The sequence below is a fragment of the Heterobasidion irregulare genome, assembly GCF_000320585.1.
Source record: "Heterobasidion irregulare TC 32-1 unplaced genomic scaffold scaffold_05, whole genome shotgun sequence".
Classification (NCBI taxonomy): Eukaryota; Fungi; Basidiomycota; class Agaricomycetes; order Russulales; family Bondarzewiaceae; genus Heterobasidion; species Heterobasidion irregulare.
The window spans coordinates 763,853-790,414 of NW_009258201.1; the positions used below are offsets into that span (position 1 = coordinate 763,853).

The 26,562-nt window shown below is 53.2% G+C and overlaps 11 protein-coding genes across 11 annotated transcripts; 7 read left to right on the plus strand and 4 right to left on the minus strand.

Annotated features, from left to right (window-relative positions):
* Positions 1 to 60: 60 nt before the first annotated feature.
* Positions 61 to 1,900, plus strand: HETIRDRAFT_474957 (uncharacterized protein; the record flags this gene model as incomplete). The annotated part of the gene is made up of 8 exons (XM_009548576.1): positions 61 to 348; positions 409 to 582; positions 647 to 768; positions 830 to 1,001; positions 1,064 to 1,245; positions 1,312 to 1,390; positions 1,470 to 1,565; positions 1,712 to 1,900. 8 exons carry the CDS (start codon positions 61 to 63, stop codon positions 1,898 to 1,900), a joined length of 1,302 nt encoding a protein of 433 aa, XP_009546871.1.
* A 3,607-nt stretch (positions 1,901 to 5,507) lies between these two features.
* Positions 5,508 to 6,566, minus strand: HETIRDRAFT_230121 (uncharacterized protein; the record flags this gene model as incomplete). The annotated part of the gene is made up of 1 exon (XM_009547872.1): positions 5,508 to 6,566. A coding segment is annotated over one exon (1,059 nt), but the record flags the coding sequence as incomplete, so codon positions are not given.
* Positions 6,567 to 7,301: 735 nt separating this feature from the next.
* On the minus strand, positions 7,302 to 12,359 carry HETIRDRAFT_444815 (uncharacterized protein; the record flags this gene model as incomplete). Its single annotated transcript, XM_009547873.1, has 12 exons — positions 7,302 to 7,910; positions 8,075 to 8,215; positions 8,270 to 8,410; positions 8,466 to 8,654; positions 8,709 to 8,847; positions 8,900 to 9,139; positions 9,200 to 10,131; positions 10,180 to 10,445; positions 10,506 to 11,111; positions 11,171 to 11,955; positions 12,040 to 12,181; positions 12,281 to 12,359. The coding sequence occupies 12 exons, from the start codon at positions 12,357 to 12,359 to the stop codon at positions 7,302 to 7,304; spliced, it is 4,269 nt and encodes a 1,422-aa protein (XP_009546168.1).
* A 1,057-nt stretch (positions 12,360 to 13,416) lies between these two features.
* HETIRDRAFT_317094 (uncharacterized protein) lies at positions 13,417 to 14,311 on the plus strand (the record flags this gene model as incomplete). The annotated part of the gene is made up of 2 exons (XM_009547874.1): positions 13,417 to 13,740; positions 13,790 to 14,311. The coding sequence occupies 2 exons, from the start codon at positions 13,417 to 13,419 to the stop codon at positions 14,309 to 14,311; spliced, it is 846 nt and encodes a 281-aa protein (XP_009546169.1).
* A 493-nt stretch (positions 14,312 to 14,804) lies between these two features.
* Positions 14,805 to 16,219, plus strand: HETIRDRAFT_474962 (uncharacterized protein). The gene is made up of 4 exons (XM_009547875.1): positions 14,805 to 14,991; positions 15,128 to 15,211; positions 15,310 to 15,404; positions 15,524 to 16,219. The coding sequence occupies exons 1-4, from the start codon at positions 14,956 to 14,958 to the stop codon at positions 15,645 to 15,647; spliced, it is 339 nt and encodes a 112-aa protein (XP_009546170.1). The 5' UTR covers positions 14,805 to 14,955; the 3' UTR covers positions 15,648 to 16,219.
* HETIRDRAFT_439942 (uncharacterized protein) lies at positions 15,531 to 16,219 on the minus strand. The gene has a single exon (XM_009547876.1). It carries the CDS (start codon positions 15,983 to 15,985, stop codon positions 15,782 to 15,784), a length of 204 nt encoding a protein of 67 aa, XP_009546171.1. The 5' UTR covers positions 15,986 to 16,219; the 3' UTR covers positions 15,531 to 15,781.
* Positions 16,220 to 16,928: 709 nt separating this feature from the next.
* HETIRDRAFT_173217 (uncharacterized protein) lies at positions 16,929 to 17,365 on the plus strand (the record flags this gene model as incomplete). Its single annotated transcript, XM_009547877.1, has 3 exons — positions 16,929 to 17,149; positions 17,207 to 17,247; positions 17,301 to 17,365. The coding sequence occupies 3 exons, from the start codon at positions 16,929 to 16,931 to the stop codon at positions 17,363 to 17,365; spliced, it is 327 nt and encodes a 108-aa protein (XP_009546172.1).
* Positions 17,366 to 17,510: 145 nt separating this feature from the next.
* Positions 17,511 to 19,776, minus strand: HETIRDRAFT_317937 (uncharacterized protein; the record flags this gene model as incomplete). The annotated part of the gene is made up of 10 exons (XM_009547878.1): positions 17,511 to 17,648; positions 17,703 to 17,856; positions 17,916 to 18,138; positions 18,219 to 18,408; positions 18,462 to 18,641; positions 18,696 to 18,962; positions 19,018 to 19,106; positions 19,163 to 19,201; positions 19,253 to 19,639; positions 19,692 to 19,776. The coding sequence occupies 10 exons, from the start codon at positions 19,774 to 19,776 to the stop codon at positions 17,511 to 17,513; spliced, it is 1,752 nt and encodes a 583-aa protein (XP_009546173.1).
* A 44-nt stretch (positions 19,777 to 19,820) lies between these two features.
* HETIRDRAFT_173219 (uncharacterized protein) lies at positions 19,821 to 20,168 on the plus strand (the record flags this gene model as incomplete). The annotated part of the gene is made up of 2 exons (XM_009547879.1): positions 19,821 to 19,931; positions 19,986 to 20,168. The coding sequence occupies 2 exons, from the start codon at positions 19,821 to 19,823 to the stop codon at positions 20,166 to 20,168; spliced, it is 294 nt and encodes a 97-aa protein (XP_009546174.1).
* Positions 20,169 to 21,684: 1,516 nt separating this feature from the next.
* On the plus strand, positions 21,685 to 22,134 carry HETIRDRAFT_247806 (uncharacterized protein; the record flags this gene model as incomplete). Its single annotated transcript, XM_009547880.1, has 4 exons — positions 21,685 to 21,792; positions 21,825 to 21,886; positions 21,941 to 21,998; positions 22,057 to 22,134. Coding segments are annotated over 4 exons (306 nt in total), but the record flags the coding sequence as incomplete, so codon positions are not given.
* A 1,256-nt stretch (positions 22,135 to 23,390) lies between these two features.
* On the plus strand, positions 23,391 to 26,411 carry HETIRDRAFT_474963 (uncharacterized protein; the record flags this gene model as incomplete). The annotated part of the gene is made up of 9 exons (XM_009547881.1): positions 23,391 to 23,615; positions 23,667 to 23,996; positions 24,052 to 24,894; positions 24,958 to 25,128; positions 25,185 to 25,275; positions 25,327 to 25,541; positions 25,601 to 25,756; positions 25,812 to 26,047; positions 26,109 to 26,411. The coding sequence occupies 9 exons, from the start codon at positions 23,391 to 23,393 to the stop codon at positions 26,266 to 26,268; spliced, it is 2,427 nt and encodes an 808-aa protein (XP_009546176.1). The 3' UTR covers positions 26,269 to 26,411.
* Between the last annotated feature and the right edge of the window lie 151 nt (positions 26,412 to 26,562).

A 26,562-nucleotide genomic window follows, 5' to 3' on the forward strand; every position in this document is an offset into this window, starting at 1 on the left:
CTCTCCGGATAGTATGTTTCCTCGCTGCCTCCTCCCTCCCCCTGCCCCCCTCCACCCACCATGTCCACCGCCAGCCTCCCCGGCTACACCCCGCCCGATTTCTCGAGCATCCCGTCCTACACCGCCGAGCCCCAAGGACACGAGCGCCGCCTCGCACAGGCGCCCCGCCCGCCGTACCGGCAGCGCGCCGCGGCGGATTTCGTGAAGCACAGCAAGTCCGGGGGGCTCAGCCTAAGGCTCTCGGAGCAGATGGACGGGGCGGTCGTGCCCGTGTACGGCGCGCGGAGTCCGATCGAGGGCGTGGTCGAGCTCGCCAAGGCGGACGGGCTGGCGTACGTCGCGGTCAAGGTGCGTCGGCGCCGCACGGCGTCTTTCGAAGCGGATCTGACGCCTCGGGTGCTGCTGCAGGTCGAGGGGATACTGAAGCTGAAGGAGGTCGCGGCGGGGGGAACGACGACGGCGGTGCTGTGCAACGAGACGGTGCATCTGTGGCGGAAGGGGGTCGACGGCGGGCCGTGTCCGTGTCGGCTGGCGTTCAGCGTGACGCTGCCGAGCTCGTTCGCGGACGAGAAGGGGACATATGTGCGTGCTGTTGTGCTGCGCTGCTGCTGCGATCCGTGCACCCGAATGACGAGACGCGCCCCAGCCCCTGCCGCCGACGTACGAGGCGCACCTCAGCGGCCTGCCCGGCTTCCAGGCCCACGTCGACTACTCCGTCACCGCCATCGCCAGCAAAAGCAAGACCGTCGTCCTCGGCCTCGGCGCAACGTCAGCCTGCTCTCTTTCTCCTCCTCTCCCCGTCCGACGCTCACCGCACCCGCGTTCTTAGCACCGTCTGCACCCCCTTCACATACCATCCCCGCTTCCGCCCCAGCACCCCTCTCCCCCCACCGATGGCCCTCACACACAGGAGCCCCGGCCTCCAAGAGACGCCCCAATGGCGCATACACGAAAGCAAGCTCGTCTCGCGCTCACAAGGCGCGGGCGACATCACCTGCAAGGTCCTCCCCCTCCCGCTCCTCCTTCGTCACGTGCTCATCTGTCTGCCCCCCCTCCACCGCAGCTCTACCTCCCCAAGTCCTCAGTCTTCTGCCTCTCCGAGCCCATCCCCTTCCACCTCTCCTTCGTTGCCTCCGCCATGTCCCTCGCCGCCCTCCTGCCCTTCGTCCCCTCCGCAAATCCCTACGCCTCGGGCCGCCCGTCTACCCGCATCCAGCTCCTCCGCCAGACCAGCGTCGACGTCAAGTAAGCAGCGTGCCCCGTGCCCCCGCGCACCTCATTGGACGCTCACCGTTCTTCTCGCGCCCACAGGAACGACTACGTGCCGGAGGGCACCAACACCGAGATATGGCGCGTGCTCAACATCGGCGAGGGCTCCTTCTGGCGGACCGTGCGTCTCTTCCTTCTCCTTCTCGCCGATTTTTTCTCCGCGCCCGGCGCTCATCGCGATCGTGCGGGGGGGCTCACAGGCAGACGGACCCGACTGGATATCATTCGCCGGCGAGATCGCGATCAAGCCAGACGTCAAGATCGGGGGTTTCAAAGCAGGCGGCCTATGGGTCAAGGTACCGTCCTTCCGTCCTTCCGTCCTTCCTTCCGTCCTTCCTTCCATCTCGCCGTCCCCCGGCGTTCTCCATCACCGACATCGAATCGCCGTCCATCCGCCTGACCCATGCCTCTCTTTCTATTATCCCCCCCCTCCCCCCCGCAGGACTGCGTCGTGCTCTCGATAACACCACCAGACGCGATCAAGGGCCCCATCGGCGACCTCCGGCACGTCGTCCCCGTGCGCATCGTCACGGACCCGTGGTCCACCGACGGCGCCGTCTCGCGCGAAAGCCCGACCGGCTCCGAGGAGTTCATGCTCGACCAGCCCGCGCTCGAGTATCACGCGCAGTAGCAGCGCGCGCGGGGTTTACTCTGTTCTGGACGGTACACTGGGCTGGGGGGGGGGGGGGGGGAGGCGGCGGCGAGACGGGCGTCGTTCGGCCGGAGAGCTCGTGCGGCACGGTGGTGGTGGGTGCCGCGGTGCCGCGGGTACGTTTGGCATCACGCAGCATGATGATACTAGTCGCATATAGTCGCATTTCCGCATCTCGCATTTTCGCACTCGCTCCACATACTACATGGCATATCGCACCACATCGGATTGTCGGATCGCACGCAACGCAACCTAATAGCGCAACCTAGCGCACCGCAGCGCGTGGAGCATGGAGCATGGGTCGAGCGCGGCGCGTCATTTATTCGGGGCCGGCCTGGCCATGGGCTGCATCTGCATCTGCAGCTTCTTCTTTCTGGGGCTCTGGGATTCCGACGTTCGGGGGTTCTAGTTTTAGTTTTAGCGTGTCGCACGACGCACGCACGGTCGGACGTGGGGTCAGCCTCAGCGTTGCGAGGTGCAGCGCGACGCGTCTTATCGCGAGCGGTGGTTGTGATGTACTGTAGTAGCCTGTACTAGCCGTCGTGGAGAGTATATGCGCGTGCTGATCCATGACGTCAGCGCCCCTCGAACTGGGACTTCGTTGAGTCTTGCTTGGCCCTCTCCCCCACTCATACCGTCTCCTCTGCCACCGACACTATCGCATCTACCACCGGCACTCTCACGTCTTCGACGGCGAGCTAGGGCTTCCTCCTTGCTCTCGATATCCGGTAATGGCAACGGCGACGGCGGCTCGGGACCCCGCCGCCTCACGGACAATTACCCGCCCGCATACACCGACTTTTTCGGTAGCTCGATGCCTTGCATTTTCAAGCAGGGTACTGTCTGGGAGGTGCGCGATGGCCCTGAGGCTCAGCCATTTATACGCGAGGCCCGTCCCGTTTACGATGTCGAGAAAGCGGAGAGTTGGCGCTCCGTCGGGCAAGCTATCTGGAAATACATCGACACCCTCGATATCGAGTGGACTTTCATCAACCCGCTCGCCTACGCCAACGCCGGGGAGGCTGAGCCTTTCTGCTCTTTCGTCGTCGTCATCGGCGTGAAGCCTTTCACCGTCCCCTTTGGCCGCGCCGTTGAGGTCGCCACCGTCGCCGAGAAAATGCTCCACGATGCCGACGTTGCCGTCGCCGAGGTGGCCGTGGTCGAGGGCGAAACGACGCGCTGCGTTGCTCGCGGTCCCCAGCTGCTTTCCGTCAACCCTCTCCTCGACGATGTCCCTGAGTTGCGAAAGCCGTTCACCAGCATGCTTGGTCCCGCCATCGCACCTCTTCAGTTCCACCACTACGCGGGCACAGGCTCTCTCTACTACCGGTTCGGCGGAGACGACAAGCGCGTCGCCCTCTTGACTTGTGCACATGTCGCCCGCCCTCCTCCCGAGTGCCCCAACGCCGGCAAGACACTCACCAACACGGGCCAGCCTCGCGAGGAGATTATCTCACCTGGGTCTGGGGCTTATGACAATGCAATTAAGGCTCTGAAGGCAGATATTGTCTCCCAAGTTCGCTCGATCACGGCATGGGACGCCGTGCTTGTTAGGCTCGGGGACCCTGAGCCAGACGAGAATGCAAGAATCACCCAGAGGCGCACCGAGCACCTGTCATTGGTGGATGGCGCGAAGAGGAGGATTGAGCAGGTGAAGGAGCTTTTGAACGCGGTCCGGGACCGTGCCGACCCTGGCAAGCGTGTCATCGGTTTCATTCTCCACTGCGAGCCGATCGAGGTTTCGTCCGGGCCCCGCGAGTTCACCAAGAATTGGGCTCTCATCGAGCTCTACGACGATGATCGACTGGAACACGTTCAGAGGGAACCAGGTCTACGTCGGCACCCTTCTTTCGCATTTTTTTTTGTTGTTCTGTCTTCAACCTTTTTGCTTCACAGCTGCGAGGACCACGGCCTCCCAATACGGCGAGATCATGTGACCCCAGGCTGCTGATTCGGCGGACTATCAACACCCTCCCGACGGCCTCCTTCAAGTGCATGGTATCGTCCAGGAGGATGACCTACGCAACCCTCAGCACCTCGACGTTTATAACCAGAAGTGCCTCCTTGTTGTCAAGAACGGAACGACTACGGCAACCACGTTCGGTCGCGCCAATGGCCTCGAGTCTTTCGTCCGCTACTATCCTCCTTACGGTATCAACGAGACGTCCACCGAAATCGCTGTGCTGAGGTACAGCACGGACCACGCCAGGTTCTCCAAACCGGGAGACTCGGGAGCGATCGTCCTCGACAGGACTGGTAAGATCGTCGGAGTACTTACCAGTGGCGGAGGTCCCACGGATAGCACTGATGTGTCGTATCTCACTCCGTACTTTGACATCCACGCGCAGCTCACCGCCAAATATCCCGGCATCCACCTCTACCCGGTCGTCAAATGAGCCTCCATGTATTAAGCAGCTACCTACCCTCGACCCGAAGGGACGGTCTTGGCAGGTTGGTATACGGGATCGGCCCCTGGAAGCAGCTGGAAGACTGCCGGAAGCAGGATCTGTCGCACTCCTGTTGCAGCTTGTTACTCACCTTCTGGTGCCGTCGTATGGATCCAAGTTGCGCCAAGAGCCTCGGTTTGCAGGTTGGTATACGGGATCGGCCCCTGGAAGCAGCTGGAAGACTGCCGGAAGCAGGATCTGTCGCACTCCTGTTGCAGCTTGTTATTCACCTTCTGGTGCTGTCGTATGGATCCAAGTTACGCCAAGAGCCTCGGTTTGTTTACAGAAATTGAATGCAATATGGTAAAGGGCAGCAGACCGGCAGCAGGGGCACCTTTCAATCGTCTGGTTGTTGGATCAGAGAAAATGTTTTTGTCGTTATTTGCTATCACACGATGCCTCTCGCGTAGCTCAAATGAGATTCTGATTTTGATTCATAGCAATTGTAATAGCTGTTATATTTCTACATTGCCTAGGAGCGAGTCACCTCTTCAACCATTCATACTGTGGCCATTTCTGTTCACCGTACTATCTGGTCAGACGGACTCGCCTTGCGTGTAAACCTCATACGACATATCCTTCACGTATTTCCTCAGATATTCCATAAGCTCCTGGTCGTCATTGTCACTGTCGATCACCAGTCGCTCCAATTTCAGGCCAAACTCCAGCCTTTGGGAAAGGAACACCTCTAGGACCCCGATGATGTTCAATCCAGGCGGGTAGTCGTATAATCTCGCATCTGGCGGGTCGCTTTTCACAATAACAAGCGTGGAGAGTTTGGGAAGCAGAGGGGTCCGCGGGCTCCCTCCGACGTTACCGTCCAGGGTGAGGGCCATCAGGATGCCTGCGACGGCGTCGCTTGCCAATATGAGGATGCGAACGTCGGACATCAGGCTGAGAGCCGGGGCCCACGTCTCGAAGGGAGGATACCGCATTGGGCCTTCCTCGCTGAGATGCTGCACGGCCGCAAAGCCGTCCGGCAAAGTCAGGTTCAGCCGCAGCGCGTGCACGTTGGCCACGGGCGCGATGCGGTCGACCATGCACCGCACGTCGACCATCGTAGCTGCGTACGGGACATCCGTAGTTTTCAGGGCGAGCAGGAAAGGCGGGTCACATTGGTGCTCGCAGCGACAGCTCCAGCCGCCCCCGTGGTCGAGCAGTGCGCGCCGTGGAATCCGGTCGACGGTAGGATCGCCGAGTGTCTGGAGCATAGGGTACCAACCGATACACCAGTTCTTCTCCGGCTCGATATACACATTGGCGTATAAAGGGCCCAAAGACTTGCTGATACCGCGAATGCGGTCAGCCATTACGTCGAGCGCGGCTCCGTACTCCTCTTCGGAGCTTGACTCCCTACTGACGCACAGCGTAAGCCGGAAGTGGACCGTCGGAGGCATCTGGAGCGGTGCGAGAAAGTCGACGAAGTGCCGGTACTCATTCAATTGGATGCACAGCCTGGAGAGGTGTGGCAGGCGTACAACGTCTCCAGAGTACCGGAGATCTGGGACAAGGTCTTTGACCTTGAGAGTTTCGAGGAGCGGTGTGTGTTGGAGCAGCTTGAGCAGATAGTCTGTATCATAGCTCTCCCCTAACACAAGTTCACGGAGATTGCCCAGTAGGGAAGACGTGATGCTGCTGGTCATTGCATCTCCGAGCCAAAGGCGACGCAAGCGAGGGGCATGCCCGGAGAACAGATCATCTTGTATTTCGTACAGATCTGTGTCCAAAATAAAATTCTCCAGCAGGGGCATATGGGCGGTCAACCTCCCATCGAGCTCCCGTCTCAAATCCCTGTTTCTTGCCCTTATGTCACCGACATAGAGCTCCTTGATTCGAAAGGCATTGGCGGAGATGACGGCTTTGATCTCGCTGAAGTGGGAGTGGACGGTGCTGATTTCGAGAACGAGTGGATAATTCCGCGAGCGCTCCAAGAATTCGGTGACCCATCGATGAGTGAGATTAGTAGTGATGCGAGTCCACAGGTGAGGGCAGCCAAGCGAGATTCCGCGCCAGAGACGACAGACATATGTGATGTACAGCCAGTCCGGAAAGGCATCGCGTTCAGTTGGCGTGAACACATTGCTGGGGCTATAGTCATCCCTGGCACATTCAATGAGTATCATTTCCAGTGTTTCGATGGGTAGCTTTCCTATGGGATGCGGCACCAGATGATTGATAAATAGATTAGGCTGCACCATGGTGATTGGCACGATGGTGCTCAATTTTGAGCTGCAAGGCGGAGCACACCGAATGGGTGTCTGAACGAGGATGGTAGCACCAGTGAGATAAGAACGTTATTGAGACAGTGGGCTCGCTGCATACCTCTCTGCTGCCCAATTAGTGTTCTAGTCCTCGATGGTGACACTGAATGATGTGTCGCAGCTTGAAGCGATCTAGCGAGGGCTGCCGTCAGGATGGATTAATGAAACACAACGACCCGTGTCGTGCAGAAGCCGGTGAAGCTGAGATCCTGGCGACACCACGCTATATAATGTTTTTGAGAAAACAAAGCTTTGTTGAGCAGTCAGAACTACATGACATGATCATTCCAAAATACCACAATGTGATTATGATGACCTCCATCGAGAACAAAGGAGCCTTGAGATCGGTATTGGAGGACAAAGGAGCGATAGTTGGATATGAAGGTTTTACCATCATGTATTCGTTTGAGCGTTAAACAAGACATAGGAACAGGGCGTTGATCGCATGACGGTTGATTCTGCATGTATTTTTTCTCCGGTTCCTATCCTTCATTAGTCTCTATGGCTGACCTGAGAGAGAAGACGAAGACAGTAGATCTGTACACTATGAGTTGATTCATTGAATTCTTCACCCTTGGAGCGTCCAATTGTCCTAAAGAATGGAGAATCCGCAAGATTCCCATAGCGAGACCAGAGCTCACCATTAGATTCTCGTCTTGAGCAACTTACATTTCAAAACTGCTGCCAAAGGGAGTATAATGGTCGGTCCGTCGGAGTAAGTACCATTCGTAAACAGGCACTCGCCCTGATAGTGTCGAAGCTCCAATTCGAGCCTCCTTTTCGAGCAGATATTCCGGCAAACGTGATCACGTGTACCGCCACAAGCGCGGTGTTTTCCGCGCCAATTCCAGTTCGCCCGGAGACCATCACAGTTCGATTGTACCCAACCACCACAGTCTCAGTCGGTGCAGCCGTATGTCTTCCGACGATGAATCGTCGTACTTTGAGCGGGAGCGCGACCGATTGGCGAGCGAAATCACCACAGTCCGTATCTGCCCTCCACCTGCCTGTGCGACTGAAGACATCAGCGTCCTCATCTCTATCGCAGGGCTTCGAGGAGTTGCTCTCCTCGAGCAACATTCTCAACCGCAAGCTCGAGGAGGTTCTTGGGATGACGAAGGAATATGAGACCATCGCGTCGCTCTGGAGCAGTTTCCACGAGCTCATGCGCGGACAGAAAGGAGATGCGTCCACCATGGAGGAGCAGCCTCCAGGCCTTCCAGGCACCGGCGGGCATGTCGTTGCATCGAAGCAGACCAACGAACCCTGAACTGTACGACACTTTGCAAAATCTAGGCCGTGAAAGCAGGAGAAGTAATGATAGCTTTCTTATGCGTGACATGATAGGTATCCAAATACAGGACAATCGCAACAAAGGCCACATCCAACACGCTCGAGTCATACAGTTCTAACAAGACTGCCACATAACAAATTTCCACTCATACATTATCCGCCCACGTCGCCACCCATGAGAACCCGTTGAACTCTTGTTGGTCACGCGATGACAGCTGCGCGTGCACGGGCGTCAGTGTCGGCTGCTCTTTCGTAAACTCCTCGTCAAAGTTGCTCGTGTCGGCACTGCCGTTCTGTTCACAAAAAATCAGCAATTCCGAGCATCGTGAGTCGAAGAAGCCACGTACGATCGTAGGGAAGTAAGGAGGGGGTATGCGTTTGTTCAATACATCATCGAAGCTGACATCCTTGAAGAATGGATGTCTCTTGATTTCTTCTGCGTCAGCCTTGCCTGACCCAAGACGTCGTGCGGGATCCCGCGTCAAAAGCTGCATCACATGATGTGAGCCCTCTTGATTAATAGGCGGCTGATAGAACACGCACCTTTTGCAAGATAGAGACAGCGTCACGAGGCATTGTGATCGGGTATAATGGTTCGTCTTCAAGGATGGCGTCAAAAATTTCATCCTCGTCGTCTCCGCGGAATGGAGACTGTCCCAACAACATTTCGTAAGTCAAGACTCCAAACGCCCACCAATCGACTGCGCGGCCATATCGTTGCTCGAGAAGTATCTGAATCAGAAAATATCACTGAGCGAATAGTCAATGTCATGTGTTTGGTATTACCTCAGGTGCCATAAATTCGGGGGTACCGCAGAATGTGCTGGTAGTCTGTCCGAACCACATCTCTTCTTTACAGAGACCGTAATCTGCCACCTTGACGTGTCCGTCTAGGGTCAAGAGGATATTGTCCAATTTCAGGTCACTAGTCCGACGCAATCAGCCAAGGAAACATGAGACCCAAGACATTCACTCACCGGTAGATGATACCGTTGGCATGGAAGTATTCCAGCGCGAGCAAAACCTCCGACGCATAGAACTTAGCCTGCCGCAGTGAGAACTGCTTGCGCTGAATGTGCAACATAAGATCTCCTCCGCTGACGTACTCCATAACGAAGTAGACACGCGTCTCGGTCTGGAAGCACGAGTGCAGCCCGAGCAAGAACGGATGCCGTTCCCTGGCCGCAGCCAAAAACACACGTTTCTCCGACCGTGTGCTGACGAACGACGAGGAATCAAGACCGGCCAGAGAAGATTATGCTCGCGGAGCGACGCACCTCTCGACTTCGTCGTTGTCGATGATGAACTCCTTCTTCAAAACCTTGATAGCGTACAGGCTGTTTGAGGCCTTCTCTTCCGCCAACATGACCTTACCAAAGTTGCCCTTCCCGAGCACCGCCAAGAAGTTAAAGTCGTCTAATCCAACTTTGCGTTTCGGTCGTCCTTGTATCGTCCCCTGCCGCTGTTGTTGTTGCATCTGCATATTCTGCGCTGGATGCATGGGCAGGCGTTCGCCTGGAACTGGTACACGCTGTGGCGGCATCGGCCCAGTCTGTCCAACATATTGTTTTGGTGGGATGTTGGGGGCCTGCTGTTGTTGCAGACGACCTTGGGCAGAGTAAGGATCGACCACCTGTTCGATCACGCCGGAGCCGGGACGCGGCTGGCTTAAAGGCTCGGCATAGGCAGGGGGCACGGGAGCACGGGCTCCGGGTGGTGGAGCTGGAGTGAGGGTTGGACCGGGAAGCGGTTGCTGTTGTCGTCGATCCGACGGTAGGGGTTGTTGTAGGTACTGTTGGGGTTGCGGCCGACCATAGCCATCAGTGGGCAGTGGAGACTGCTCGGCGGCAGGAGTGAGCCGAAGACGATCGAAATCACCAGAAATTTGGCTCATATCAGGCGGAGCAGCGATTGTGCTCGGTTGGCGAGGAGGCCGTGTGGATGTAGCCACCTTGCCGTCGCGCGCTCGATTGATGTCTCGCCAGTTGCGCAGGAGCGTATTCGCGGTTTCCATCGACATACCGCAAAAATCGGGAACGAGATGCGCGCAGTTGGCATGACACGTAATGTCGCACTCCGAGCATCTGCGAGCGTTTTTGCGACCAAGGGGCAGCATAGACCCGCAGTGACAACACCAGTTCGTTCCAATATTGGTGATAGGCTCGAACCTATGAGGTATTCTGTGATTGATCTTCTCCTCGTCGCCCTCCTAAAGCACTGTTAGCGGCCAATAAACGATTTGTGGAAAGACACGTACCCCGGCATTGGACTTCGAGATACACTTCGTGACGACCTTCTCGTAGCATTTCTTATGACATGTATATCGACAGTCCTCGCACTGATATCCAGTCGCGTTAAGCAGAAACTCGCTGCAGAATGCGCATAGAATGAGCTGGTAAAACTGCTTTTGAACAAACTTGTGGCCATTCATCTCATGAACTTCATCCTTGCGTTTGCGAACAGCACCTTGCCGGCCAAGGCCACCAGGTGCGTCCAAAGGCCGTTTCCGAACGTTCTCCTTGACTGGAGAATACAACAGTCAGTTTGCTCGCAAAGGAGGGGGTCTATATGCGTGAAACTGACCAAAATTGAGATGCAGGGCCAAAGCACCCGCTGGTTCGACCGCGAACCAGCCGTCAATACCCTCTGCCTGCGCGCTACCATGGGATGCGGCGCCTCCGGGGCCTGCGCTTGCATTGAAGTTGAGGGGTGCATTATAATCACCAGAACTAGTGCTACCGTGACCGAGAGCACCCGGAGAAGGCGATCCTGGTGACTTGTTCATATCTCCCGCAGTGACCCAGCCCCCTTGCCCACTCTCCATCAGCACCTTCTGGCGACGGAGAGCTTCGACAAGATCACTAATCCCGATCCATAAAAGGCCGATGGGCACCGGGTGCGGTTCGCTGACCTGCTTATCGTATACTGCAATTTCGACTTCGTTTGCCTTGTCGACGGTGATCTCGAAATCCTCGTTCCATCGGTCGGTGCGAGAGGGATGCGTACGTGCGCGAGGAGTGCCTTCAACCTTGAGGGAGACATAGGTGTCTACACCCTGCTTCGCAGCCGAACGAGAACGTGCAGTGACAATGGGAGCATGATCGAATTCTCGTGCGCCTTTGATGGTGACATATAGCTTGCCGGAGAGTAGTTTCGAACGAAGATTGGATTTCTGATCACCGTCACGTTCTAGGAAATAAATGTGCCATGACGAATGGGTGTGAAAATAAAGGGAGAATGGCACATACCATCTTCGTCGTCGTCGTCTGCGTCGTCCAGGATATGCAAGTTTTTGTAGCGTTTGAGAGCGGCCTGCAGAAGCTGAATCTTTTTTTCACTCTCCACGCGTTTGCTTTCTGCATCCGCACGAGACTTCTTATCGCCGTCAGCCTGGTAGAGTTTGACCATCTTCTCGATACCCTTCTTGTACTGCATTTCAACTTGCAGTTTGAATTCAAGTTGATGAAGCATGCGGGCGATCTTCGCGGTGGAGTGAGGGGTGTCGGCCTTGATTAAGTCTAAGTTGGTGTAATTCTTGACCTTGGGGGCGCGGTCGCTATCTAAGTTAGCAGTTTGGGCCTCGGGGGAATGCTGCGCCCGGCCTTGGGCGTCGAAGTCACCCGACTGCTGAGCAAATCTGTCTCTGCCTCCAAGCGGGGTAGACCTTAACGTAGGAGACGAGGTAGCGCTGGGGGAACTGGACGATCCACCTCGATCGTCGCGCTGCATCTGGAGCTTGCGATCTTGGAGCTCACGAAGGGTATTCTCGAAGTAGGAAAGAGAGCGCTCCGCCTCTTTGATGTTAGCATCGTTGCGGCGGAGGACTTCTTGGTTTGTCGTAGCATGGCGGAGGTTCTGACATGCCTCGAGCACCTTGCGCTCTGTCTGGATGCGCCTGTAGACGTCTTGGATCTTTTGGTCCAGCTCGTGAGCCTGTAAAAGGTCGATGAGGGCCGGTCGTTGGGAGAGAAACAGGGTAAATTCGCACGGCCATCGCAGTCTATTGGAGGCAAGCGACAACCGCTTGTTGCGGCTGTGAAAGAAAGAAAGTCGGAAAGAGAGAGAAAAGGCGAGGAGAGAGACGAAGACGAGAGTGATCAGAGTCCCGCCGGCTTACTCGCGCCACCATATTATCTCTGCCCCTGCTTTCCCACGCTCAGCACAATGCCTTCCCTCTCCCTTCGGGCCTCCTCCCGCATCGTCGCCGACAGCGTTGCCCTCGCGATCCACACAGACCACACTCTCGTCGTCGGCGAGCCCTCAGATACCGTTGTTGAAGTTGCTGGCCCCTTTCCAGACACCGTCGACGTGCGAACAACGTCTGATCTCGTCCTCTCTGTGTCCGGCGCCGTACGCACGAATGCTGTCCCTGCACAGCAGATGCTCCACTCTGCTGTGACTCGCCACCTGCACTCTTATCTCAAGGCTGTGCGCCATTTTCTCTCTCCTCACGCCCCGCGCACGCCCCGGCGGCTGACCCGCTGTCTAGAATGCGGACCAGCTGGGCCTCAACGCTGTATCGGATGTGTACACCGATGACCCCGCTGGCATCCCAAAGTGTCGGTCTCCATGTCCCCTCTATCCACCGTCTTCAGTTCATAGCCATACTTTTGACGCCTTCTTAGTCACCCTCACTCCTTCGCGTTCCCTAGATCCTGGTCCCCCGCCACGCGTCACGCTTCTTGCTATTCACGTCTCGTACATCTGGAAGCCCTGCGCCCAATACAAGACATCTTGTAAGCCTCACCATCTTCGTTGACTCCACAACGCCTTTCAATTTATTCTCAGACGGAGACTTGTTCTCTCCCCGACTGCTGTTGCCCTTCCAGGCAGCGCTCGATGAGGCTGCACAAAAGTTTGCGCGCATACATCTTGTCCGGTACGTTCCATCGAAGATCTCCCTTGATGGTATCTTGAGATGCGACGCACACCTACGCGAAACCTGCGAAGCTGCTATCCATTAATCTTTGGACCATGGCGCAAGGTACATTCTTTCGGCTGGCTCCGTCTTCACCGATAATCCAGCGAACATGCCCATCTTTCAGAAGCTCGACCTAGAATCCCATTTCTTTCCGCTCGTCTCGCGCTCGCTGCTCAATATCATTGCGCGCTCCCAAAATCCCGCTTTCCGCGAGCAGTGCAAGGAAGTAGTCAAAGTCAGTCCTTCTCCCGCAACATTCTAGCGTAGTCAACAACTTCGTGGCTCCCAATAGCGCATCCGCAAGCATACCAATTTGGCTCGAAGGGCCTCCTGTATCGCGCTTCACGGTTTGTGCTCTTCGATCAGGGAAGACGACTTGTCCGACGCGGACATACTCCGAGCGGAACAGAATTCCGAAGTAGAAGTTTTATGTGCAGCATGGGAATGTGTCTTCAGGGCCGGCATACGCCCGCCTATATTTAAGGTTGGTCTATATATCCCTTCCATTTGTATTCTAAATGTTAGGTTCAGGGTGTGAACACCCAACCAAGCGCGAAAGAGGTTGCAGAAGATATGGAGACTCTTGTTTTCTCTCCAGCGGACGATTATCTCCCTTCTGCCAACTTGCTTTGCCCTGGGATGACTTGGGACGACATTCCTACGGCTGATCTTGCTACGCCGGATGATCTATTGTCTCTCGCAGAACTTAGCGAGGACGAAGGCGATGCTTGGTTTGATGAGGGGGGGTTGCCTATCACTCGCGACACAGAATACGATCTTTTGTCTCCGGACCAGCATCTTTTCGACGACGACGACGAAGCCGAGCATAGAGTTCCATCTAGATTAGGCTCTGACGAGGGCATTCAGGAAGATGGAACAGCTTGGAGTCAACAATATGTATGTGATTGACATGCGTTCAGCTAATTGCTCACTGGTTTTGCAATAGCAGTTTAGAGACAATGACGCCTCTGTCGTCCTTCACTATGAGCTCCATCATGACTCTGGCAATGTGTGCGCCCCAGAAATCAACAACACTTTATTCGAGACTGCCATAGATCTGGACACTGAGCTTCTAGACTCGGACGAAAACATATTTTCGGCCGTTCATGTGTCTTCTTCCAGCAGCCGTATTCAATCACCTTGGTCATCTATCTCCGTACAACGCCCAAGCTCGTTATCTACTATCGCTAGCCACACACCCGCGGATGCCATGTTGCTCGACGGTGTCTCCGATCATCGCTCCAGCGTCTCTTTCTTCTACCGTGAGAGTCCAGACGACCGAGATAGGGCTTTCGCAACGCCCGCCGAACATGATCGACAACAGCAGCAATCACTTCGATCGACACAAGAATACCGCGTTTCACCTGACATGGACGGCTTCTACTTCTGCTCCCAAGAACATTCGTGTTCTGCGGAGAACGAAACATGGGGATGTGAAGACGACGAGGACCACCTGCAGGACTTCTGACCAGCCTTGGGTCCAGGTGTGTAGGCGAGCTTTAGAATGAGCAGCATGAGGCGCTCTGGCCACGTCTTCCGACTGGCTAGGTACTGTCCAGATGCGCGGTTGTCACCGGGCCTGGTCATCTGACTCTTTCATGCATTCTTTCCTGTCGAAGTGGTACTAGATCCTGTTGCAATGCGGTCTACCTGTCATGTCTTTCAATTCGCTATATATTCTGACACAGATGGAAATGCTGGCAATGAGGACTAAGTGTTTTAGGGTATTGAGTCAGACTATGGGCGGTGCAGGGATGATGAGTGTGCTGCGCGCTGTAAGGGAACATCCAATTTTTAGACCGCGGATGGGTCTATGGACTATTTTGACGCGGGACTGACAGGATACTATTACGTCAATGATGTGGGAATTCCCATGGTGATTGGATGTCCGACATACTCCGCTCGAAAGCAGAGTGCATTAGCATTAGCCACCGATGAGGAGTGGCTCTGGCACAGGAACGGAAAGAAAACGACCATCACTGCAACATCCCATCCTCAGCGCCCCTCAACTCTCTCTCTCCTTCTCCTCCGCCTTTGCGCATCAGCAATCTCCTTGCTCCTCCTCCCTCTTTGCCCGACAGAGAACGCAACTGCACGTAGCTATCTGCCATCATGATCCCGGCAAGGCTCAAGAAGATCGACATCAGCGTACGTTACGACACTTCCATTTCACCGCTGCGTCTTGGATGTCATGAGCGCCAGCACCTTTGCTGAGCATTCCCCAATCGCCTTGCGCAGCTGAGCGGAGAGACAGAGCTGACAATGGCGCCCTTCCATTATACAGAAGTTGACTGAGGAGGAGCAGAAGCTCTTCCGTCTGTATGGCAAACTTCCCACGCATAAGAACGTCCTAACCAAGATGCAGAAGGTATGTACTGCCTTCGGCTCACATTATGATGTTGTTTCCTTCCTCTGACCGTCTCCTCTCAACCATCCCTACTGCCCTTGCCCAATTCACGTCCTCAGGATCGTAAGTATTTTGATTCGGGAGACTATGCTCTCTCCAAAGCCGGTGTGGCCCCGCAAAACGCCGTTGGTACGACTATCCCTAACCCAGAGAAGTGCGTACCTCGTCCCTGCCTCGTTCCTCCCTCATGTTCCTGACAAATCTTTCCATCATCTCTCGCGACTCTCACCACTCGACTATGATCATGATCACGATCACGTTTCAATCTTGCAGCATCCCTCACGCTTCATCGCCTCCCAATCACCAAGGCCTCTCTGTCTCGCCCAACAACAACTCGACCAGTCCAGTCAGAGAGAGCGCGCTAGCGCAGACTGAAGCCGCAGAGGCCGAGGAGTAGTCGCGCGGCGCTCATCTCTTCACTCACTGTGACCCGTGGGGCGGTCCTCCGGCTGGGTATTTGCGCACCCTTTCTCCCACTGAGCTCGCATCGCATTGTTCTTTATCACTTCTCCTATCCACCTACCTATCTCCCTACCTACCCATCGATTCATGTACATGGCCTCCTACCCACCACCACCCTCTGCGTACGTCCCCTGCACGCGCTTGTTGGTTCTCCAGGCTTCGAATATGATGTGCAGATTTTTGGTATGTACGCACATGGGCTCGGTACGATCTTGCGCGCGGTGTTCGAGGCTGCTTTGTCAACGTACCTGCCGGTCGTCTTGTAACCTCCATCTTGTTCCCCGTTGTGATGCGCTTATCTGTACTACCATACCTATATTTTACTGTGCTCAGAGTCTGTACCTACATACGCACGATACGCATATATGCAGCGACGAAACGCATTCATGACCGTCATAGCTCATGTACTCCACAGCCCCTGTGCGGGTCGAGCTTGCTAGCTCGTCAGACGGCATCTCTCTGCAGATTCTTTACATACGACTAATACTTGTTTTTTTGGGTGAATCCATATAACATGACCCCGGCGAGCGTCTTGCTTGCATGTCGTGGATCACTGACTGCTGGTTTAGAACGTCATTAGCGCCGCTGGGTTTGAATTTGTGACGTTCTGCAGACCGAGGCAGACCGAGGCTGGTTGGCACAAACTCTCAATCAGTGGGAGTGTCTTACATTCTCTAGTTCAACATGGCTGTGCATAGATCGTGCATTGTGCGGTTTATATGACCGCTCTTCTACGCGTGCTTATTTTGAGGCTCGGAATAACTTTGACGCCCGTGTAAGCCTCAAACGGCGCCGATATATTACAGCCGGACCGCATCTGTCAATCCACCTTGAGCAGTTGAGCATACATATTCGCAATGTGTTTCGAGAGATGTACCTTTCCTCAGAACTATGCGCAAGATCCGGTGAGATCGAGGGACTGGAGTACGCAGGCACCATCACCGGCCTGGTAGAAACGCTCTCAGGCGTTTTCAGGTGTGCCGCGTGAGCCCATTTGCCGTTAGTGTAGAGTGTTTTTGACAGTCGGTGATATGTACAGCCTTTCGGATCCTATAAAGCACGCGATGAGTTGTGTTTCAGCTGTGATTGCTGTGGGTATAAAGCCTAGTGAGCTATGGGCGTCAATATTCATTGACATCCTCTATACGAGCTTTGTTCAATCAGAGGCCTGAGTCACATATCATCAGACACATCATTCTCCTTGTCTTTGCCACCAATGTTCTCGCCAGCTTCGCTCTTTTTTATGCTTGTTGTCGGTGGCGCAGCAGTCCATGCGTCTCCGGCGACCAGTTGCCCTTCGGAGCGGCCGAACCATCTCTGCTGCCGCTCGCTTGGACCGTTCAGCGACAATGAATATGTTTGGGAAAATATTTGTGGCATCACGGGCGTCGACGCGAACGTATCCACTGCAGCCGGATGTAGTCCCACCGCATCTTGGTAGGCCACACTGTAAACACCCACGTCTAAGATTTTTGACATCATTGCGCTGTACAGTCTCTCAGGCGTCATCGCGGCCTGTTGTCAGACAGTCGTCGGTGCGTTTCGCCCATCGCATGCTCTCAGTTTTTATTGATCATTTGCATGATAGGCTGTGCTGAGGGCGGAGGGGTTGATGGTCCTATCGGTCTTGACTGTGTGGAGGTAGAGAACTGACGAAGCCACCTGTATCTTGTATCATGTGGAGTGACAAGGTTCTTGGGCGACACGCATGTTGCGCCCAGCCTATTCATTACATTGAAATCCGGATTAATACAAGGACTGCTCAGAGATATGAACAACGTGACAGAGTTGCAACTGTTCATTGCTCTGGCATCCTCCCGACGTCCACTTTGATTCTCGATTTCGCGGGGCCGTCGCCGTGACCGATGTACGACAGGCTTGCGAAGATTGACTTGGTTATGTACGATGGGTTGACCGCTACGGTATCGTCGACAATCTAAAAGAGCACTTTGAGCCGTATGGCAAGCGGGATCGGAGTGGCTGACATTACCTTGGAAAAGTGTTTGAGTCGGCTTGGTACTATCAATACATCAGGCGCATAGCCCATAGTCTCTTGGGGGCATAGATCAAGACCGTCGGAATGGGAGACGTCCAGGTTGACTTCGTGCGAGAGGTCAAGAGGAACAGGGAATAGTGGATAGAAGCTGCATCATCCTTGAGATCAGGCACCGTATCATGGAGTGACTGAGAGCGACAAAATTACCTTCGCTGCTGCAGCAAGTGTCGACATGTGTTTGTCATCGTATCAGTCACTGCATCGCCTGCGCTGGGAGCTATTGGATCGATTTCCTCCACATATTTGACTAGCTCCTCTTTTCGAAGATGGAACAAGACATCGACGCTGCTAACTGCAAAGGTAACGCCGTTCAGAGAAAATTGGCAAGGATTCGAGAGCAGCTTGATACGCTTTGAACAGTTCGATAACCCTTAGAGATCAGTGATTGACGTTGTTGATGAGCCAAGGCCGGACTTACAGGGTCTCCCGAGAAACCTGTATCTAACCTACCTTGTGGAAATGCAATATGTTCGCTGATGGCGTCTTGTGTACTGGGGACAATGAGGATAAGACTATCAGGAGAGATTTCCAAGAAATCGCGTAGGTTTTCGGTGAAGTTGGCAAAGAGAATCTCAGAAGGACTCTCGTCGATGTCACCAGATTTCAGTTTGGGGTGATTTGAATCAACGAAAGGCCCAATCTATAACGGGAAATTAGGTTTCCAACGGGCACCTTATGAGAAAATGAACATACAAGGAGAACAACGGCAGGTTTTTGCAACTTCAAGGTCTTCAGCAAGGATTTCCATGGCTTGTAGAGCAGATCAGCGTTAGGCGAGAAAGGGCCACTGGCAATAACCATGGAAAACGATGTATCGATAGCCTCTAGTTTTGTGTTATCTGGATTCGTATGTGAGGGCTTAAGCGGAGGTAGCTGTGTGAATTCAAAAATTGGGTTTAGAGTATCGTGAAAGCAACTAGGACAAACCGTAAGGATTTCACTGACTGAAAACCAGCCTGCACCTCCATTCTTCCCCTTCAGAGCAACAATGGCCCCCGGGAAAAGCCCAACACTCCCTAGTCCCTTGACACTAGCGCGCAGCTTGACATTAGAGTCAAATTTGAGTGGCACTCGGGCCCCAGAACCCATCATGCGAGAAGATTCCAAACAAAGACTGGCTTCGTTTAGCTTCACCGAACCAGATGAAGACGACTCTGCATCAAGCGTGATCCGACCGATGACAACCACATCTTCCTGCAAAAGAAGAGATGTATTCAATTGTCTCAGGTTTGATAAACCAAGAACATACATCTGTCGACGAGGAAGGGTCTCCCAAATCGGAGATCTCATAATGCTCCCTGACAAGTGCACCAAACTCGTCGATACGCTCGTCCAGAGCTGCGGAGGTCTTCAATCCATACCATGTCTCTTTGAAGGCAAGAAACGCGACGTACCATCACTGCGTTCTGACGTTTTCTCATACATGTATCTGTCTATACATTGCTGGGATCAGCGGCATTTCATCAAAACATGTCGCTACGCACATGAACGCCTGTCCTTCGATTCCTCATCTCCGAAGGAGCGAAAAGCGACCTTACTTGGTCCCGCCATTCGATTACCGTTCAACGATGTCGATGCGAAAGCATCCCCAAGCATTGGTTTCACCATACCAACTTCGGGGAACCTCGAAGATCGCCCGGCGAGCCCTGAAAGCCCAAGGCCTCGGCCTCGAGACATTCGCGCATTCAGCTCAGCTCTCTTCTGGTTGGCCTTGATCTTGTTGAGTTCGCTTTGAAGAAGATCTCTGATGGCACCAGCCGTGCCCTTGTTTATGATTCGGGCGCCTGCAGTGGAGCTGGATATGACCAGCGACTCCCATTTAAAGTACAGATCCAAAGGGGCCACATTATACGTCTTGCAGAGACTAGAACCTGTGAAGACGCGTCAGAACGCGCTATATCGCACGAGGTTTGTCTAACATACATTGCTTGATGAAGGCATCGTCTGATCCTGGTGTCGTGCTGAACGCAGAGATCAACTCTTCTTCAATACGTGATGATTCAGTCATCGAAGGATTGTTCGAGAGGGTGTTTTCGGGGGATTTCAAGCTTCATGCACAAGCTGAAACTGAAGAGTCGGATATGTTGGTGGAGACAGGTGGAGACAGGTGGAGACACGGGTCGGCTGGTCACGGATTTGGCACGTGCGACGCGTTTCCTCGAGGTGCGTTTGGTTCTTTCAACCCTCTACCAACGAGGTTCCGACCTCTCCTAACAGTCTGTCTGCCTTATGTTGAATCTGTGGGATTCTATACCATCTTCTGTAGTGGACCGATATCTCGAAGTCCACAAATTAGCCTTCACCACAGACTGTCTCACCACGCGGTGCGGAATACTGCCTGTAAGGAATATTCTTGGTATCCAGTCGCCATGGGAAAGCACGGTACGATATGTTCGTTGAGATTGAAGTATTGAAGTCTCAAGACCTTGAAAGAAATTGACGAAGAGTCCACGTCGTCAGCTGAACAGTGGTCTGACGAAGGAAACGATGACGGATGGCCCGTTGAAGGCATTGTAGGAGAAGAGGTCAACATTTACATGGCTACCCGGTAAAGGTCTCTTCGTCTCTATCCTATTCAGAGCTAATGATGCATGTTTACAAGGTACGAGGTTTGTGCCGTCATCACTATTTGATTGTCTCCTTTTGAGCGTAGAGTGTTTAGGTCCGCTGGTCCGGTTGGCAGCGGAAAGATGAAACCAACACAACTTGGCAGAGGCACATTTTAGACCTTCCACATCTTATCCCTCGTTGGAAAGAGACTATGGCTGACTATCGACATTCCCTTGCCAGAGAGGATCAGACAATTCGTCTCAAGGGTCGATCACTTTACCCAGCGCACGATATGGTAAATACCGAGCTTGGCGAGGGACGCAAGCAGAAGGCAGCAAAAGCATGCCAGTCTACCGTAAACCCATACGCAAACTGGGATACCTTGGAAACCCCTCGCGAAGCTGTACACAGGCAAGGGGAGAGTTCTGATGAGATCGACGCGAGGCCCATTCGACCACTGCCCCGGAGATTGCGCGCTTCGATGCAAACACCTACAATATCTTCTCAATCGACTCGGGATGCATCGCGCCAGAACTCTGTCTTGCAGCTGACCAAACTAGAAGCTCTTCAGCAAAAGTGGAATAAGGTCACTCACAAAGCTGGCGCGGCATCGATACAGATCATCAACGAGATTGATGAGGATGGAAACAAAGATGGCATTGCCGACCTACCTGAAGGCTTTCAGTACATCGAATGTGGTTACGAGTAGTATGTCCTTCCTGTTCTAGGCACTTTGTGTTACCGATCTCGAGCAAACATAGCCCCCACAACATCGAAGAACCGGACCCCGCCATGCTCGTCGGTTGCCAATGTAGTCCAATCTGCGAGCACGCTTTTCACTGTGACTGCCAGAAGATCACAGACACGGCTTCAGGGAGTCAAGATTCTCGAACGAGATTTTTTTATACGCCCTCGGTAACATGCCTTCCTTCTGAGGCTGCTTTTTGGTTCGCTGAAGGACGAGGCTTCTTTACGAACAGAAATTAGTTACTTCAAACCTTCCTCGCGGGATCGAAATCATAGAATGTAATCAGGTGTGCTCTCTCGTTGTCTTTATCTGCAATTCTGTGCTCACTGTTTGGATGATAGAACTGTTCTTGTAGTAGCACGTGCCAAAATCGTGTGGCACAAATCCCGAGGGATACTCCCCTCCAAATTTTCAAAACGTCAACACATGGGTGGGGCGTTCGAGCGCCAGTTGACATTCCCAAAGGAAAAGTCCTGGGCTATTACACAGGGTATGTGCTGATCAATGATTGATTCCTTGTGGTTGGACACTTAAAAAATGCTTGTCGGTGTAGTGAACTCATGTCAGTGCAAGGCTTCGTCGTAAATTCCTTCGACATTTCATGCAGTGATAAGTAGGCACCGCAAAGAGGCTGAAGCACTCGACGGTATAGAGGCAAGCTATATATTTGATCTCGATGGGCGCGAGGACAGGGACCACAATGGAGATGATGCGGATATTTTTTCGGTGGGCGCATACTATAGAGGTCCGTTAGTCAGTCACTGCAAATTGTTTATCCGATTGATGCTCCACTTCCAGGGAACTGGACACGATTCGTGAAGTAAATATGATTCTATCCCTACTTCCAATTCTGGCTGATCAAGTTTCACTGAAGTCATTCTTGCGAGCCGAACATGCGTATCTATTGCGTGGTGTTCGACACTATCCCAGAGGTCTGTTTAGAATCAAACTATCGGCTCAAGTATCAATGACAATTCAACTCCCATATAGATGAATAGGCCATTCCACGCATTCTATGCACTCAAAGATATTCCAGCATTCACTGAGTTGACAATAGACTACAATCCACGCTACTCAGAATCAAAGCACAAAGGGAAGGGTAACCCCAATGTAGATTTGCTCGAAGACGCGGTCCAATGTTTGTGTGGAGAGGAGAGTTGTAGGGGTTTGATTTTTTCGTATGATGCCTAAAAACCAGATACGATTCACACAGATCGAACATTAGATGTAAGACCGATACAGTAATGCATGACCAAACTGATCTCTATATAGAGGGCGACAGTAGGGGTCCGGTGGCAACTAGCCGTCGGCTAATCCCACGCGACAAACCACGCGAGACCACTGTCCCATAGGCTTCGGGAGGCGAAACGGAGCATGTCGGGGCTTGAAACGGAGTTGGTCAGCGCGCGCGTGCCCGGTGCTAACCTAAGCATAGGGAATTCTCTTTCCCTGGCACTGTCTTGCAGTGATTTCTTCAGGTAAGGGGGCATTCAGCAAGTACTTAGCTTGGCAACCACTCTGGGCTCTTGGTTTTGTTTGCAGGTATTTTTTGAATAAATAAATAATCCATAAATAGAGGGCAACAGTGGAAAATTGTGGCACTTAAGCAATGGCTATGCTTGCACAGGCCACATAAGAAACCATGTAAGCAAAGCAAGCATCCATGATAAATTAGGTGAGCAGAGTAAGCCATGTCTTGGTGCTCCTAGCAACTCTAGCAACTAGAGTGGGCTATGCCTCAGCAGCCATTGAAGCTTGAAATGGCATCCTAGCACCTTACAGAGAACCTCATGGGGGAGCCTCATGGGTAGGTCCTGATAGGGGAGCCTCATAGGGCAGAATCTCATAGGGGAATCTAATGGATGGGACCTTATAGGGAGCTTTATATGGGAATCTTACAGGAAGAACTTTATAGGATATCATAAAAGAGCCATATAGGGATATTGGGGCACTGGACTTTACGGGCACTGGACTTTATGGGCACTGGACTTTATAGTCAGTGCACTCTACAGGCACATGAGACCAAGCACTACAACAAAAACTTAGATTAAGCATGGGCACTGGACTTTACAGGCACTAGACTTTATAGACACTAAACTTTGTGAACACTAAACTTTACAGACACATCAGACCAAGCACTGTAACACAAACTCAGATTAAGCATGGTTGCGCCGTCGCAACGCGACGGGTGAAAAGCTAGTCTAAGGGAATAGGGACTTTGTTCGAACGTTGTTACAGAGATAAGATAAGCACGTGCGCTGACGTACATCTTCTGCTGTCAGAGTGATCGAAATACTCTCGCCTCCTGAGCTCCTCCACACACCATGGGCGATGAAGGTAAACGTTCTACTCATAAGCACAGTCACAACCATAAGAGTGGCGACCATGAACACAAGAGCAAGAAGCGTCACCGACGTGATGGCCCTGAAGAGAGCCGAAAGCATAAGAAACGGAAGGGCAAGTCGGGAGATAAGCTCGGCATTGTTGATGACGACATAGACGACGAGGACATGTGGGTGGAGAAGAATATTGATATGGAGGGTGAACGTGTATGTTTCCTCAAACTCGCCACTATAGCTACGTCCTTGACTTCCCTTTAGGCGCTTGCAAGCGACATACCTACCGGCGAAAGTTTGAAGTTGACGTCCCGCGCCTACTCTAGACCTGATGATCCTGCTTTAGCACCTTCGCGAGTGACCGAATCCTCTCTGAAGCGCGATGACTGGATGCTTGAACCAATGTCTTCTCAGGTTACAGTGGTCGCAGAGAAACCACGTCTTCAACTGCCAACAGGTGACGAATCTCTCACGGAGGAGTATGGTGAAGCCTCTCAAAATGCAAGAAACCTCGGAGGCAGCGTCGATTTCTTCTCAGCTATGGGCACAGAGAAACCAAAAAGGCCACATCCGGATCGCCCGAACCTTGACCAGGTACATCTGCATCTCTTTCAGCTGCAACGTTGGTCTGACCTCATCCACGTCCTAGCTTCACATAAGCTCAAGAGAGCTGAATGTTGGATTGAAAGAGGGCAGATCACTCGCAGAACATACAGAACCTTCCGCGTCCAAGTCCACCATTCCGGGTGGCCCAGGCTCACAGTGGCGCATGATGCGCCTTCGACGCGTTTTCGAGACAGCAGAGGAGGAGAATCGCCCTATTGAAGAGGTTGCCGTTGAACGTTTTGGCTCTCTCGAGGCATATGAACAGGCGAAAGAGGAGCGACGGATTCTTGACGAACGAGAGGGTCGCAGGGCTGAGCGGGGACGGGGTCAGGGTAACGAGCGCGAGCGAGGTCGTGATGGTCTGGGACGAGGTGGAGAGAGGGGATTTATGTTCAATGACTTAGGCGGAAGTGGGACGTCCAGCCGAAGCTCAAGCTTCAGACGGCCAGGAGGCCTTGGAGACAGCACCCCTTCGACTCCTACGCCATACGCAGCTCCTCCCGCTCGTCAGCGCTTTGACTCGCTACGCTTGCCATCCCAGAGCGGTACGCCCAGCGCACAGGCGCACACTCCCATCCCATCAGTCATGACACCACAAGTCGCATCTACATCGAAGGGACGTGCTCTCTCTCCTTCGTCACTCAATAAGCTACAGGCGAAAGTTCTACGCGCTAAGTTGATGAGTGCCCCAAATGCAGAAACACTCGAGAAAGAATATGAAGAGGAGGTCAAGAAGGCAAATGGAGGCAGCGTTGAAAGCAATGATGGCGTGCGGACACGCGTGGAAGTCTTGCCTACTCTTGATGGTCGAGGACGGATGTATGATGTTGGTTATGGCAAGGATGATGGGCCGGCTCAGCCAGGAAATCGAAAGAAGAAGGACAAGGTTTGCATTCTGCCTTCAGCTTCGGATCTTATCAATTGATCATTCATTTCGCACGGCTCATAGGTGGAGACGCGCGATCCAAAGACTGGAGAACTAGTGAGATACAATGCCGACGACGACACCCAGACGTTGGGCGACCTTCTTCGACAGGAGAAGTTCGGCGCCGGTATCGCAGACCAAAAGAATTTGGATATGCAATTCGCAAAATCCATTATGTCGGACAGCGGATTTAAGGTGTGAGCTCTCCTAAAATGCACCAACAAGTTAGCACTTATGCTCAGGCTATGTAGAACGATCTGGAGTATATGGACGATAATGCTGAACGTCTCGGCCGACAAAAGATGCGGTCCGACGCCATGAAGCGTCAATTTGCTATTAATGGTTTGCCACTTCACAATGTCTAAAATTCGATCATCTCAATGCGCCATCCAGACTATAAACGGACTCAGAAAGCGTTGGCCTCGTGTCCTTTCTGTTACGGAGAAGATGACTCTCTTCCAAAAGCTCCTATCGTTGCCCTAGGAACAAGGGTCTACTTGTCTTGCACCTTACAGGAAGAGCTTGTACCTGGACACTGCGTCATCGTGCCTATCCAACATCATTTGACCATGCTGGAGGGGGACGACGATGTCTGGGATGAAGTGCGAGTATGTATCTTACTGCATATACTCGAGTGCGAGTGACCTGAGCCTATCTTTCTCCACAGAATTTCATGAAGAGTATCATGCGTATGTATGCCGAAGAGGACAAAGGAGTGATCTTTTACGAGACTGTAATCACTCTCAAGTGGCAGAAGCATTCGTACATTGAATGTGTGCCTGTTCCTTGGGAACAATTCGATGTTCTTCCTGGCTACTTCAAGGTATTGTCCACCTCTCATTTCTTCATCGACTTTGACTCAAGTTTATTTCTGATAGGAATCTATCGTGATGAGCGAGGCCGAATGGTCACAGCATAAAAAAGTGATTGATTTCTCCTCGCGTTCCGGGGGCTTCCGCCGTATGATGGTTCCGAATCTCCCGTACTTCATGGTGCAGTTTGACCACAAGGGAGAGAAGGGGTACGGGCATGTCATCGAAGGCAGTGGTGACGGTGGGAATGAAGAGGAAGAGCCGATGGACGAGGGGGAAAAGGGAGGCGGTGACTTTCCTCGGTATGCTGCACATTTGGGCCCGTAATGTTTGGGCTGGTGCTCATCTGATTTTTTCGTTCAGATTTTTTGCCAGTGAAATCATTGGCAACGTCCTTGATCTCGAGCCACGCCGGTGGCGACACCCCAGACGCGTCGATTTCCGACAGAATCAAGATCGAGTCGCAAAGTTCAAGAAAAAATACGAGATGTATGACTGGACGGGCATGATTGGGCAGCGGTGACGGAAGGGCGCCCTATCCTCTTCCAGCATATCTATTGTGTCTCCTCCAGACCGACAACACTGTCGTCTTGGTATATCATTTGAGTTGATATACTCAGAACTTATGGCCAATCTCCAAAAGATGGTCATTATGCTTCAAAATCCAGAAAAGTAGTGAGATACCAGATGCACAATTGCTGGTGGGTGGAGCGCATCGTTCAATTTGATGGGGGGAGACTGTCATACGGGCTTCGGCCCCGATCGATCTGGATGGTGGGAGGGAGCGCGTGATGTCACCTGGCCTGAGTCGGGGCTC

Excerpts from the sequence above, each read along its gene's own strand:
- HETIRDRAFT_474962 (XM_009547875.1), top strand. The coding sequence starts at position 14,956 with ATGATCCCGGCAAGGCTCAAGAAGATCGACATCAGC. Across the intron at positions 15,212-15,309 it reads TCCTAACCAAGATGCAGAAG|GATCGTAAGTATTTTGATTC; the intron begins GTATGTACTGCC and ends TCACGTCCTCAG. Across the intron at positions 15,405-15,523 it reads ACTATCCCTAACCCAGAGAA|CATCCCTCACGCTTCATCGC; the intron begins GTGCGTACCTCG and ends TCAATCTTGCAG.
- HETIRDRAFT_439942 (XM_009547876.1), bottom strand. The coding sequence starts at position 15,985 with ATGGAGGTTACAAGACGACCGGCAGGTACGTTGACAAAGCAGCCTCGA.